At 37.8% G+C, this 15994-nt stretch overlaps 2 protein-coding genes across 2 annotated transcripts; one reads left to right on the top strand and one right to left on the bottom strand.

Annotated features, from left to right (window-relative positions):
• The first annotated feature begins 6866 nt into the window (after nt 1-6866).
• LOC125469041 lies at nt 6867-7469 on the top strand. Its single transcript, XM_048565935.1, has one exon. It carries the CDS (start codon nt 6867-6869, stop codon nt 7467-7469), a length of 603 nt encoding a protein of 200 aa, XP_048421892.1.
• A 1058-nt stretch (nt 7470-8527) lies between these two features.
• LOC103964258 (CDPK-related kinase 3) lies at nt 8528-14305 on the bottom strand. Its single transcript, XM_009377174.3, has 11 exons — nt 13700-14305; nt 12456-12586; nt 12253-12294; nt 12065-12173; nt 11885-11963; nt 10860-11156; nt 10306-10415; nt 9482-9589; nt 9334-9396; nt 8988-9155; nt 8528-8882 (listed from the first exon to the last, which is right to left on the bottom strand). Exons 1-11 carry the CDS (start codon nt 14246-14248, stop codon nt 8745-8747), a joined length of 1794 nt encoding a protein of 597 aa, XP_009375449.2. The 5' UTR covers nt 14249-14305; the 3' UTR covers nt 8528-8744.
• Between the last annotated feature and the right edge of the window lie 1689 nt (nt 14306-15994).

Here is a 15994-nt window from a genome sequence, read left to right as displayed (position 1 = left end):
GAAGGGCCAAACAGTTCTCGAGGAGGTGGTTTCCCAACTTCCCCTAGAGACCTCGATCGAGGAGGTGTTTCCCCCTGAGGTTGCTCGGTTTCAGATCATGACCGACACACTTGATTAGACCCTCGGTCGTCGATGTGGGAATGTTCACCGGAGGCTTAGGAAAGCCAGCCTTCGAGACCCGTCTGCCTCATCCTCCAGGCAGAGAACTGAATGGGTCGATACGCTGACATATGAAGTGGTGGGCTTAAAGGAACAGATTGTGGCCCAACAGTCTCAGATTGTGGCCCAAAACAATTTCATGAACCAAATACGTCTTGCACTTCAGATCTCTAGCATTCAATTCCCCGACGTTGAACTACCTCTAGAAATGACCTCCCAGCCCCCCCCCCGGCAGCAGCTACACCCTCTCAGCCCCCCGTCGCAGCAGCCACGACCTCCCAACTCCCTAACACAACAGCAACACCACCAGCCGACGATTGTGATGTCGAGGACTTCTTTTTTTAGTGTTGTTTTAATTTGTTTTAGAATTTAAAAATACTTTTTTTCCATTGTATATACATTTACAATAATTTTTCAATTCAATATGTTTCTTTACATTTTCTATTTTTATTTTCATTAAATTCACTTTTACATAAACGAAAAAAATAATAATAAATTATTTAAAAAACTAATTTTAAAATTTCACTGTGATGGCCTCTATATCCGTCTCGCAAAAGTTTGTGGGTCAAACTTTAACATCCGTCTCGCAAGACTTTGAGGGTCCAACCCGTGTTACTGTCGCGCAAGAGTTTGGGGGTCGAAACCCAATTTCGTCGCTCAGTAGCCCAATGACCACGACTTCCGTCGCGCAATATTCATTTCGCTCGACAAAGACATTACCTCCATCGCGCAATGCCTGACGTCATGAGCTTTGCGCAACGAAGTCTTCGCCGCCCAATGTTTCTGGTGACGATTTTTCTCTTTGCGCGATAGTTTCCCCTTCGTCGCCCAAGATGTTATTCCTAGTAGTGTTTGTACCCACTTCACACCACTCACACCACCACCACCGTCGCCGATGAGGTCCCTCTCTACCTCCACCACCGTCGCCGATGCCTTGGAGGCCCTAAAGACCTCTGATGACAACTTCATCACTGTCTGGGACTGCAACCACTCCAAACTCAATTTTGTTGTATTACTGATTATATGGATAATCAAGTGGTAAACAAGTACTAAATGATGGTTACAAGCACCTAGATACCGTTTTGCTTTCAGTTTAATTTCAATCTCCACTCTCATTTTTGCAGATCAATATATGTGGAGAATAGGGAATAAAACAATAGCATTTTGCACATGTATGCTAAATGTTTTTTGTTGAGTTTTCTTGTAGAAAGAATGTAGAATTGATGAAGCTAATTTTCGCATTTTCACAGGCAAATTAAAATCTGGATATGATGTAAATTGCTATGATGAGAAACTTACCAATGCGAAATCTGTACCTAGAACCCCACTTCAGAAATTGTCAATTGCTAAGTCTTCAATAATTGTAGTCCACACTAACGTGAAAATAACTGGGGTGAAAAAAAATGGCGTGAAAGAACTAGCATGGAAGAATTAAACATGAGAAGAAGCAGGATTGAACGGGAAAGGAAAGAGAAGACTCCTCGTATGCCACAATCACCGTTTAATTCCAGTTTTTTTTTAATTATTGGTTTATTAAATATTTTTAATTTAAATTAAATTCTGATTAATTTAAATGATGTGGCTATCTACGAGGTGGTATATAAATGTGGTATAAAAACATGGTAAGAATAGCATTATTGTTAACTCCCTAGAGGCTCAGGACTATTCCACAGGATATTCACCTCCTGACTTCTCACTTTGTTAGCATTCAATTTCGCCACATTGGAGAGAAGAGAAGTTTGTTACTGATGCTCTTGTCACCTATAGTCATTTATCAATTCAGATTATGTTTGGTTTCACTCTTGTCCTACCCTTGTTACGCAGGCTTTATGTTTTACTCTTCTTGTACTGGATGCCCATGGAGTTTGTTGTTTAACTAAGGGATACTTTAGATGCGGTCTTTAATCCTTAATATTCTTTGATTAAGGGTAGCAGAAAATACACTCAAAATTAAAATAAAATAAAATAAGGGTAGCAGAAAATACACTCAAAATGAAGGGTTGTTGCCACAATTATACACAGTATGGTAGTTGAGAATTCCACGTTATGTATAAAGTTAGAAACACAGACACGTTACATATAAGCACGCTTGATGGGAAGGGTCCGTAGAGAGGATTAGCATGTCAATTTTTGTTGCTTCCTTGGATTAAGTATTTTCCCTTTTGTGGTCAAACTATAAGGGATTATTAGGTTCCGCAATAGATGCAGGCAGTGAGGGAGGCGTTATCAGCTTGTGTTGAGGAGGGCTGCAATGGGGTGATAATAGAATCTTATTCAAGCAATTTAATTTCAATGCTTAAGGGTGAGAAGGAGATGCTGATATTATGATTGATAGCATTATATTTGATACAGGTAGCTATTCAAATGGAGTTCATTGAGTTTTCATGTGTCTCGGCGATGAAATAGGGTGGCTCATTCGGTGACTTCACAGATGGGGTTTGCTTTTTCCTAAATATATGTCCAAAATTATAGCAGAGGATGTAAACATTTGTATTTGACTTTAACTTTAATGAAATTCTATGGTTTGACAAAAAAAAAATGATCATATACATATATTTAGATGGCATTTTCAATGGATAGCATAAAAAAACAAATTTTGCTAAATGAAGAAAAATTAGGCGAGAATAGATAACATCAAATTAATCAATGATAGACATTGTGAAGTATCTCGAGTAAGCTGATAGAGTATATATTCATTCCTAGCTATGACCTCTTTTAATATTAACTAATAACAACTTCCTAAGCATATGATAAAAGAAGAAAGGAAGTGAAAAGGAGAGAAATATGAAATGTAATTACTAACACTCTTGGTCTTTAAACAAATATTAAAACTCTTTTTAGTTGTAAGAGTTGTAATGCGCATTTAACCCTTCTCTTAACACGAAATTTGGATCTACATTTAAACCAGAATTTGGTTTCAACTATGAATGGTCATTTTTTATTTTTTATTTTTCCCGAAAATAACATCTTCTCTCTGACTAATTTCGATAAAATCGAATCACTCTCATCTAACTTTTAGGTGATTATCTAACTTAAATTGGAACTCTTCTATATATATGTCTATTTATACTTCGACAGGTTTGACATGCAAACACCATCTCGCATCTTTCACTCGATCGATCAAATCGATTATATTTCTCACTTGAGATTCTAATTTAGCAAAGATGGTGAAGGGAGGAGTTGCTGTGTTTTTCCTTCTCTTTTGCGTATTATTGACACAATGTTTGGCTGCTTCCGATTCCACAGCTCCTGCAGCACCCCAAACACCCGCATCCCCATAGTATTCACGGTGGAACCCTGATCCTAAGCTTGTAAAGTGCCTTGGAGCTTACCACACTGCCTCCGCAACTTGTTACCATGAGATTTCCGTATCTTACTGGACTCGCAAAGTCGCCATTCGAGAAGATTGCTGCAAGGCCATTGTAGAAATGGGCGACGATTGCGCCAACTATGTTTTCTACAAGTTCCACAACTACTTCTTCCAAGCTTTGTTAAAGAATCATTGCTCCAGCAAAGCTTCACCTTCACCTTCACCGGCACCCACAAAAGCTTAAGATCCATCTCTAGTTTAATCTTAGATTAGCTAGCTAGGTTTAGAGTACAAAAAAATAGCTCAAAACAAACAAGTACTCTTTTTTTTTTCCCATTCGTTTAGGGTCTCCAGCATTCTTCTTCGGGGCATGTTTAAATAGATAGTGGAATCTTAGATATCTTAAATTAAATTTTTTTTTTTTTATAGTAATTTCTTTTTTTTATTTTGTGCACTCTTCACGCTTGCATCTGCTTTTTTCATAACCACGAAATGATATGTTATAATTACATATGCATGTCTGGCATATAAGTACCTGCCACAATTTAACTTTTCTATTTAGTTTTGTGGTGGTACCCTTTTTTCAATTCATTTCGTGACACGTACCCTAATAAGATGTAACTAGGGATAATAATATCCTAGATTTAATATATTATGTCCTTGAAGCGAATATTAACCCCCCCCCCCCCCACCCCCTAATGACAAGAACAGCAGTTCAAAGGATTGTATAATTGATATTAGCAGTCCATTAAATTGTACACCGAGCTCATTTTCGGTCGTCGGAATTGTCATGCCGTAGCATTGACTAGCTTGTGGCTGTTAAAATCATTTTCGAAGCCAAGTAACAATCGAGTTTTAATATCAATTGCGTGCCAAAGAATTCTTCTTACGAAGCAAAGCTATTGTATAGCATCTCTAAGAGATGTATGTTGTGCTACATAAACAAAATTGGTATTTCGAAATAGCAAATGAGAGCGTGAGGTTTCGTTGTATTAATGATAAACAGAATTCACAAGATCACAATAAAAACAATAATTCAAATCAATTCAAGTTATTCCATACTTGTAGCATTTAATGTTAGGGTAAATTACATTTTCATACCTCAGGTTTGAGACCTATTTCAATTCCTTACAACATTTTCAAAACATTTCACTTTTATGCCTTAAGTACTATTTTATTTCAAAATAATACATCCGTTACATTTTCCGTCCATGGATCTGTTAAGTGTTGACGTGGCTGCCAAATGTGTGCCACGTGGCAAAAAAAAAATTTTAATTTTTTTTTAAAACCTGAATTTTCTCAAAAAAAAAAAAAAAAACCATTATCCCCCCCCCCCAATTCCCCACATGCAACAACAACAACAAGAAGAGGAAGAGGAAGAAGAAAATAAAAAAAAATAAAAATAAAAATTGTAACCCAGTTCGTCCCCCAACACCCACCCAACCCCCACCCCCACCCCGCGCGCACGCCCGTGATCCAGCGACCAACCTCCCCTCCCTCCCCTACCCCTCGGGTGACCCCGCAACCCACCTCCCTTGTACATAGACCTCGAATCACACCTAATCTCGGGTGCTTTTGTGGTAGATTCATCTTGGGGAGTTTGAGATGGGGATTTTGAGTTTGAGATGATTTTTGGACTGGTTTTGTGATAGATCCACCTAATCTCGGGTGGGATTTTTTAGGGTGGGTGATGGGGGATGGGAGAGAGGGGTGGCTCGAGTGGGATTTTGGGGTGGGTGATGATGGATGGGAGAAAGGGGTGGGTCGGGGATGGGTTTTTATTTTTTTTATTTATTTTTTTAAATTCATGTTTAAAAAAAAAATTAAAAAAAAATTTTTTTTTTTGCCACATGTATGGCATACATCACGTCAACACTTAATGGATCTATGGATGGAATATGTAACAGATGTATTATTTTGAAATAAAATAGTACTTAAGGTATGAAAGTGAAATGTTTTGAAGATATTGTAAGGAATTGAAATAGACCATAAACCTGAGGTATGAAAATGTAATTTACCCTTAATGTTATGTAGCTCGGAAGAATTTTCTGAGATAGACCTATTAAACGAAAGTTTTAAGTGTTCTACCTTCCTACAATTTTTGGGTTGTGCTACTTTTCTCTTTGTGTTGGTTTGGGCTGCATTCTCTCAAGCCCACTTCTCCTTAGGCTATCTCACTTATTAAAACCAAACGCAACGTCTAGGTCTTTAGGGCGTCTTCCTTATGTGTACGCATTCCTCGCAATCGCATGCCTTCTTTACCACGGCGGCGTATGCCTTTCAGGATTGTCACCTTTTCATGACTGCGCCTAGAGCGTTTCGGTGATGCCTTTCCACAAGGCGTGCAATCGCATGCCTTTCAAAACGCTGCTCATGACATAGATGTATCCCAAAGGCAATTTTAGAATAAGTATGAAGTACATAGTATCAAACTAACTGCAATTGTATTGGGATATAACGCTTGTCAATATATATATATATATATATATATATATATATATATATATCTAATGATAGTAACATAGAGACGTGCAGCACTTGTCTTTTAATAAAAAATAAAAAAAAGGGACCAGTATATGGCTTTGTCATGGCAGTCCATCCTTTTCAGGTTGGAAAGACTGGAAGATTCCAATGATATTTCAACATCCCTTTACCACCATCTTGTGATTCACCAGTGTTAGGAGTCGAATCCAAAACTCACCTCGTCAAATGCAGGCCTGAAATTCGTTCCCAATCACTTAATCACCCCGTGGTGGCTGATGTGCAGTACTAGTCTACTACATGCTTCTATTAGATAAAATCAAATTCTTGTTCTCTTTTAATTTATAATTATCCAACTCTAATATACTTTTTTCTTTGAAAATTGAGAGCTCATACAGTGTCGCTATGGGAATTGACCGGTGACAACCCTAAAATTTTGTTGGGATTAATACAGTTGACGCGTAATCCCAACGTGCCAAAAGTTCATAGAGTTAATATATCCCGCAAGGATTCGGTGTGGCGGGATATATGGAGGTTGAAGGTTCCACCTAAGTTATGCCATTTTGTTTGGAAGGGGTGTTGGAACTTCCTTCCAGTACGTACAAATTTGCAACGTAGGGGGATTTGTTTGGAGACTAGTTGCCCGCTCTGCGAATGTGAGGTGGAAACGCAGGTACATATTTTCTTTAGGTGCCCATTTACTCGTGTTTTCTGGTTTGGTTCTCCGTTGCAATTAGATGTGGCCATGGTGGTGGGTGAGGATTTCTTGGAATGTTGGAAGTGGTTGTGTGCAAAATATGGCAAGGAGGGGGAGCCTAGTGACCTTATGCGGTGGGTGGTTTGTGGTCTATGGAGGATCTGGAAGTGTCGCAATAGTTAGGTGTTTGATAAGATTGAGGTAGAGCCTCTTGTCGCGATGCGATTACTTCAACAACAATGGGAAGAGATAGCGACGTGTGAGGGGGAATCACTGCAGCAGCCACCCCGTGGGCTGCAAGGTAGAAGGGAGAGTACTCAAGGGTTGATAAAGCCAACTTTTCGAACAATAAAAGTTAATTGTGATGGTGCATGGTGTAGTCGTACTAGTATGGGTGGCTTTGGGTGGGTTGCGAGGGATTTTGTGGCCATTTTCAAAGGTGCTGGAGGTGTGGGTAGAATCCTTTGTGTGTCGAGTATTATGGCGGAAGCAGAAGCACTAAGGTTGGCTTTGGTGGCTTGTGTGGAAAGAGGCTTTGAGTCTGTTCAGGTGGAAACTGATTCACATGTTCTTGTCGACATGATTCATGGGAGTTTGCAATCGAAGGCAATTCTGGATGGTATTTTATGGGATATTAATCTTCTTAAGCAACAATTATGTGTTGTTGAGTTTCTATATGCTCCTCGTGCCTGTAATAAGGTTGCACATCTTGTGGTATCTTATGTCACGCATGTGAGGGTTGTTCATTCATGGGATGGTTTTGAACTAGAATGGTTGTTTAACATTCTGACGTCTGATGTAAACATTTCGATTCCTATTTAATAATATTCAAATTTCGACCAAAAAAAAATAACAATCTCTAGCAAGAATCCTATTTATAAACTAGAGTTTGATTTCAACTATGGACGATGATTTTTTTACATATGATCCTAAAAGATAATGAGCTCGTATTAATCTTCAGACTTTACCAAACGGATTTGGACGAGTCATGTTCTCTTGGGGGTGATCAAGAACTTATGATGGCCTATTTTTAGACCTGATATAAGTAGAGAATAAATATGTATTTATCAATGTTTTAGTCTTAATCTTTGATGTCAAATCTAAAAGGATCAACGAGTGATTATGCATTTCTTGATTATTTGACGATCAAAAGAACATTTTTGGTTTTTCTAAATTACTACATGCCATATAATATGCGAGTATATAGTAGTATATAGTAAATTAGAAGAGTGAATTAATTCAAACTATTAGATCAACTGAAGTCTTGTTGATCTAATTCTCTTTTAATTGACAATTACTGTCAAATTAGAAAAACCTAATTCAAAAAGGTTTCTTATTGGTTTTATTGTTTAAACACTTCGAGTTTGTAATCACCTATGCATGATGGTTTATTTACTTTTATACTAATCCTCATCGGTCGACTAATTTAGATAAAATCAAATCAGTCTCATCTAAATCTAGAGTGATTATCTAACTTAAATTCCAACTCTTCTATATGCATGCCTATATATACTTCCATACATTTCACAATCACTCACATCTTTCACTCGATCAAATCACTTACTCGATTGCTTATTACATTTCTCACTTATGTTCGATTTTCGTTAACTGCACTAATGTGGTTCAAATTCATCTTTAAAGAAAATCGAACATAAAACCTCTCACAGACTATACGCGAGTATATAGTAGTGTATGGTAGATGTCCACTTGTTTAGAGAGAGAAGCTGGTTAAATTATCTAGCAATCAAATTGAACATGATCGATCGAAACTACTGGGACCATCAGAGTGCACGCCCGGAAAGCGGAGAAAATCTACAAAATCCGCAGAAGATGTGCAACAAAAACTCAACCACATCAACTGCAAAATAGGGAATCAGAAAGGAGAAAAATCAACAACTTTTTAAAAATTGGGTCGAAATTCCCAACCGGATTCACTAACATGTTCACTTTTTTTATACACATTTTTCTTTACCCCGACCCGCCCGAAGAAAAAGAAACTAAAACTCCCGCAAATCATCCGAAACCCATGAATCTTATAAGAAACTATATGTCAAAAAGCTAAAAAGAAAGAGGGTAAAAAGAGAGTTAAGAATAAAACTAATGGTGTCTGGCGTTGGAGCTCCGGATCGTCACACCGTGCAAAAATTTTGTATATCCAAGGAAATTGAGCTTTCCGTCCGCGCTTCTGATCCAATCTCGGAGGATATTGTAGGCAGAAGGGCCGAGATTTAATTCCTGCAGAAACCGTTACGGTTAAAATAAGAAATGCAGCAAAAATCTGCTGTAAAAGGAAAGGATACAAGATTTCCGTGAAAACGAGAGGAGCATAGTTGGTCATACTCTTGCCAGTTCTTCAATTGATATGACTCGGTTACCCTCCTGTTCAAAATGCTCAAAAGCGGTACAGGCTATCTGCTCCCACCCTTCAAGGGCCTCCATTTGATGGGTACTGATTGCGGCTGCACAAAATTCTTCGAAGTTCATTGTTCTATAAGCAAGCGGTTCCATCTGAAATCAATTTTAACAGGGAATTGAGAAAATGATAATTGCTGACCTCAAATACCATGGGATAAAAAAGGTTTAAGTGTCAGATAAATTATAGCTAAAGTTACGGTAGCCTGCACATGCTAGCAAACTTCAACTAACACAATCCAAAAGCAAGAGCAGAATATAAAATAAGCCTTACCGCATTTAGGATATCAACAACCTTTGACTCTTTCATCGCTTCAGTTGAATTTCTCTGTAGAGCCTGCAAAGTTTAATTTCCTCACCATAAGCCCCCCTTCAAAATATACATTGCCCGGAAACTATTAAAAGAACTAGTAGGAGATAACCATTTTGAAATTACGAAGAGAGACACGCTCGTCTTTATCTGGTTCCAAAAGCATGAATTGGGCTCTTAGATATATCAGCTCTTCCTCCGTCAAAGCTTTGGAAAGAGACTGCAATCACGTCATGAAAAAACAGAAACATATCTTTAATGTAGGATAGATCGGGCTCCATGAAAAGTGAAAGAAATGGCAGATTATTGATCACACAGCATTAGACACAGGAAACAAGAGAAAAAAAGAGGAACAAATTATGTAATTTACTAGGATTTAGCTAAATGGAGAAATTGATATGAAATTAGAATGTCTCTATGAACCATCACACTGCCTATTTTGTAAAGGGTTCAAAAGAAAAGCTACAGGTTTTACCTTTTCGTCTCACTTCCATTAGACATCAGAACCGAAAAGTGGAAACTGAGATAGCAATTTAATAATTTTCTTTCTCCACTAATTAACAAAACAAGGGTTGATTTTTCTGTTCACTTTGCCAATTAAGTTTCTTAAAAAGTAGATATTGATTACATAGAAGTATCTTCCCATGTAACAAAGATATCCCAATATTGACATTTTATAAGCATCATTTTCAAGGATGCCATAGGGTGATGGTGATGATATATTATACAGTTGAAAATACATTCTTTGAGACCCAAAATGAAAAGGAAACAGTTTAATCATCAAGTAAAACCAAGAGATGAAGCTTTGACATTTAAGAGCAGACACGGCCAAGCTATATGTAACATGAATAATTCGGTGATATCGAAAATTTCTAATAGTGAAAAAAGAAATGGGGTGAAGGTAGAAAGAGTCATATTAGGAAATGCTAACAATACCTTAAGTGCTGCACGTTTGAACGGCGTAGCATGGAGATATGATTTGACTAATTTATATATCAATATATCCAAAGGAAGAGGACGACTATCATCTCGCAACCATGGGTGAGCTGCAATTATGTGTCATTATTAGCTTTGAATAACAAATAGAAAATATCACTTATCATCACTATCAAATAACAATGCCAAATTGAAATAGTATTCAATTTAAAGTCACTTTTGCTTAAGAATATTCGGTATCAAACTAACAATAATTGTAGTTATATTGCAGGATATGTATGGGATGATTCTATAACCACACTTTTTGAGAGAATGAACACATGTATTTCAGCATATGACACAATATAGATGGATGCAGTTCAAATATGATGGAGCAACCAAATAGAAACCTCCCACCCACTACCCTGAAATCAATAAGTTATTTAGATTGTGGGAGAGAAACACACAGACCACCCAAACATGATTAAGAGCAAAGCATATCATCTAAAACTGTCCACCAATTTTTTATCTCCTGGGTAGTACTTTAGACAGCAATAGAAAGAAATTTGGCTTACATAAGGCTTGGACAGCAGTCATTCTTTTTCGGTAGTCCTTATTCAAAAGTCTTCTTACGAAGTCCTTGGCCTCTAGAGATATAGTAGGCCAGGGCAAATCATCGAAGCTCGGATCAGCTCTTAGCACTGCACGGAAAATTCCAGATTCGGTTCGTGCCCAGAAAGGTCGGCTTCCACATAGCAGGATATAGGTGATAACACCAATGCTCCATATATCTCCCTCAAGGCTATAAGATCTATGGAGGACTTCAGGCGCAACATAGTATGCACTTCCAACAATGTCATTAAGTCTTTCATCTGCACATAAACGCATAAATGGATAAATAATGAAGATAAAGTTCCTCCTTTAATGTAATAAGTACAAAGAAAGTAAGAATTAGATCTAGCAGTCAAAAGAGGGGAAACACACATTACATATTGACATTGGTTAGTTGAAAAAGGACTGCATCTTTTCCACTACAGTTCTCATCGTACATGATTTCTTTTTTGGTGACTATGACCAAATTTAGTTTTCCTTGGAAAAATGATGAACAACTAAACGCTCTCTGTTTTCTTTTCCAAGAGGGGTTAGAAGATAAGATATGTTGCACAGAATTATACTGGACTTGATACTACCGCATCCACAGATTTACCAGAATTAGATTGGACTTGTTGAAAACATTCAACAAGTTTCCTACAAATCCAAAAAATGGCATACAAAACAGAACACTTCTAAGAAAGAATTCATTTCATACCCGATACAAATACAAAAACGTGTATTTATCTTCAATTTCAACCAAATTAACCTGGAGTTGATAAAAATCATCAAACTTATCAAAAGCATACCCAGGTGCCAAGTCATTGTAAGGTGTTCCATTCAATTGAAACATCAAATAGTCAGGAAAATTGAATGTTGTCCGTTTCAAAAAGGAAAACAATAACTAAAACCAAGCGGTACTCTAACTGCAGCTCTAATATATTTACTAAAACAAGGATAATATCCAACTTCAACTAACAAGAGAGTAGGGATGATCATCAATAGATACCTGGTCTGATAAAGTCAGAAAGACCAAAATCAATAAGCTTCATATCAGCATCTTCACTTCTAGAAGCGAAAAGGAAATTCTGTTAAACAGGAAAGAGAAAAAATATTTAGCACTATGTTTGGAGGTAGAAACAGATAAGAAGTCATAATTAACTTAAACACATAGGTTGATAATCAAAACCTCTGGTTTTAAGTCACGGTGCACAACGCCTTGAAGATGACAAAATGAAACAACACTTAAGATTTGCACCACTATGTGTTTTGCATCTTCCTCTGCATACTTTCCGCCTCTGCAGTTAAGGTGAGTTTGTCAACATACAATACACCTTTGGAATGAAATGAGTATTTCAATACTGGCAAAGAAATTACCTAGATAAAATTCTGTCAAGAAGTTCCCCCCCTTCACACAATCTGGTAAGAGAACACAAATCCACAGATGTCATACCAAAGGAGCATGAGACGTGGCATATGATGCCTCAACCAGAAAAGTTTATATACTTCGTCATTCAACAATCATGCATGCAACTGACTGTCAAAATAAAAAGGATGAACAGAAAACAAGGTATACATACTCCATGACAATGTAAACATTATTGGCGTCTTCACATGCATCATAAAATTTTACAAGATGCTTATGCCCAGATAGAGCTTTCAATATCTTCACCTCTCTACGAACATCTTCAATCGATATTGCTGTCGTCATCTGCCAAATGAATTTGGTAAGAAACAAATACAATGCATTTAAAAGGGTGTCATTATTTATAATATCTCATGCCATTACAGCTACAGAAATTTGAGACCTAAGGGAAAAAGGAAATAGAATATGAGGAAGGATGGCACACGTCCAAATCATCGGAGCACAGGCGTTATCATAGTTGCTACATACTCACACACAGATCGTAGACCAGATTCATTTCCAGCTATAAATTACAGCTTCAGACAAGAAATCGTAACAGATCATAATGCTGTCCTAAAATTACCAAATTTGACATATGTGAGCAGATATCTGGCTGAATGAAAGGTCAATAAAATCTAGCTCCGAGGCAAGTTAAACACAAATAATTCAATTTGAAAAGTAAAATCAATTTACCTCATAACAAATGTAAAACCTACAATGTACTACGCTTCATTCAACACCTAGGTGAATGACATTGAGGAACAAACCAATGTGCATTTCCCTAGCTTTGGCAAGTCATTTCAGAAACTTTTAACAATTCTTATTCGTGTTTTACAAGAGAAATGAATTAAGATACGTGGAGAGTAAGAACTCTAGTAACGGTTACCAACAAACTTGTCGTGTACCCCTTTTGTGAACTCAGATAATCACGTAATCATTACAGAAAGAGAATTATCGTGCATTAACGCAACGAAGAGACAAGGACACGTACATCTCCCTTCTGCAGACATATAGCAACGTGTGCGCAGTGCAAGACATCATTTTCATGCAGCACATCCCACATCATTGTGGGATACTGCGAACTAAACCACCGTATCGAGTTCATAAATTCTGCTTTACTATAACAATTTCCCTAAATGTGGTTTCTCTATCCACACCATCCAATTTTTCTTCCCTAATTAAAATTCACTTGCCACCACCAATGCACGAACCCGAAACAGTAATCCCATAAGAGATGGCATCCAATCCCTCTACATTTCCCATAATGGTTTGGCGATAATCGCGTAACTTCAACATAAATGTGTTAACTTTAGTACCCACTTCACTACATTTTCGATATAAACACAATCGAATTTCAAAAACAATCACTAAACAAGCAATTGAAAGGAATGCAGAATTGATATCAGAGCTCAATTGTACCTTGGCTTTCGAAATCATCTTAACAGCCACAGCCTGGTCCCTGAGCTCACCCTTCTTTCCCCTACCAGAGCAAGTATGACCAAAATGCCCTCGCCCCACCTCCTTCCCGAGCTCGTACTTAGCTCCAAAATTCTTCCCGTACCCGAAACTCTTGTCCAGCGACTGCTCCGGCTCCGCCCCACCCTCCTCCGGAATCGGACTCTCCTTCGGCTTCCCAAAACGCTTCGCTAGCGACGCCTTTATGTGCTTCGCCGGAGAAGGAGGCGCGAACCTCCGCCTGAAAAACCTACCCGGAGTCGACGACCTCGCCGGAGACGGCGACACTCCATCGGGCAACGGGCTGGCCGATACACCGTGTGGGTAGGGGCTCGGCCACGGGCTAGGGTTCGACGACCTGGCCGGCGTGTTTTTTATGCTGACGGCCCCGTTCTGCGCGGCCTGAGACGGCGTCGTTAGAGGTTGGTGAACGGAGGTAGTGATTGTAGTTACGGTGGTGGCCTTGGGGTCATTTTCGGTGGTGGAAATGGTTTTGCCGTAGCACTGGCCCATCGTCGAAGCTCAGTCTCCGGCGGTGTATCGGATCACGAGCCCCGAGTCAAAGTCCGCACATCTGACGGCCCCTATGGAATCTGAGTCGTCCCCCTGCCGGCGAGAGACGACAAGATGGGAGAAATGAGAAATTTGAGATCTACGGCGAGAAAACGATAAACCAAGAGAATGAAAGAGAATTTGAGTCAGGGGAATGGGAGAGAGAGAGAGAGGGAGAGAGAGAGAGAGAGAGAGACTCGGACAGAATGAGTAAGGCGCTGTGCTGCTGGGACACCATGAGCCAAGTGACGAGGTATTATAAACTGCTCTACTCCTTCCTAGCAAACAAATGTTTGACAGATTCTGGGTCGTTGGATTTGATTAATCACAAGGATGGATGGTCTAAATCATGGTGTAGGACGGATTGTCTTCCCACATAAAACATTTTAGTAAGCGTTTTTACAAGAAGCACGTTGAGACTCAAAGTTATTTTCAGAAAAGTGCATGCGTCAGAGTAGAATAAAACAAATTTGACTCGAATCATATCGAAATCAGCTCGAAAAAGTATCGAATCAATTATACTAATAGAACTTTAATAAAAAGTTCTCGGTACGATAGAACTTTAACGAAAAATCATAGTTTTACATTAAAAAATCAATCCTGATACTATTCACTTTACCCTTTATTTTGTTTTTATCGTTAAAACTCAAAGTTTTCAAACATTTTTCGTTAGTTTTCTTTTATACCAATCCATTTGGTAACCGAAATCAAAAAATTTGCAAAAGTTCAATACAAATATCGAGATCACAGGCCTATTAGTTTGGTAATACCCAACCAAACTGAATTTAAGAATATATATATAGTTTAAATTTAAATATATAATATAGGTTATAAATTATTATAGTCATCAGATTGTTGAGATTTTTTCTTTTTTTTTTTTTGTCGAAGGATTGTTAAGATTTAATTTCAACCGTTGAACTCTTTCACTCTCACCTTAGTTCTTCTCTTCCCTCTCAACTCGATGACTTCGTGCCCCCCTCTCGAATCCAAGGACTTCCCTCTCCTTCTTTAGCCTCACCACACCATACCACAAGCAAGAATCAACGGACCAAATCTCCCTCTCTTTCTGAGTTCCTTCATGAAATTGAGGTGATAAATTTCACATCCAACGGCTGTAACACACTATACATTCCACCTTCAACAATCATTCTCAGTGTAAAACGTAAGAAATTTTACCCTAACTCGGAATCAATTCGTGTTTTTTTTATTTTGGATTTTGAAATTGAATTAGGGCTTTGATTTAGGGATTCTGAAATGGAATTAGAATTTTCGATTGGGGATTTTTGAAAATCAAATTAGGCTTTTCAATTTAGGGATTTTAAAATTTAGTGTCTTCAATTTGGGGGTTTTTAAATCGAATTAGGGTTTTTAATTTCAATTTGTGTTTAATTTTGGTCTGGTTGTTTCTTGTTAGCAACTGTTGGCTTTTGATGATCAATGTTTGAATCCTCCTATAGTTTGAAGCATGATCAAGAGATTTTAGTTTCTCGTACCCAACCAAAATCGAAATAATTTTGGAATTACTGATTTTCTATAAACCCAAATATTTTGTTCCGGATTGGTTTTTTCTTTTTATTCCCAATATGTTTTATTCGATTTTCAATAACTACTTTTCGATTATTTTAATAGTGAATGATCATACAATTAAAATCTTAATATATATTGTATATTTATGCATACTTAAATAAATGTGATATCCACACACCT

This window comes from the organism of the source record quoted next, unplaced genomic scaffold, assembly GCF_019419815.1.
Source record: "Pyrus x bretschneideri cultivar Hongxiangsu unplaced genomic scaffold, Pyrus_bretschneideri_v1 Contig40, whole genome shotgun sequence".
NCBI lineage: Eukaryota > Viridiplantae > Streptophyta > Magnoliopsida > Rosales > Rosaceae > Pyrus > Pyrus x bretschneideri.
This window is presented reverse-complemented; position numbering and strand designations above follow the sequence as displayed.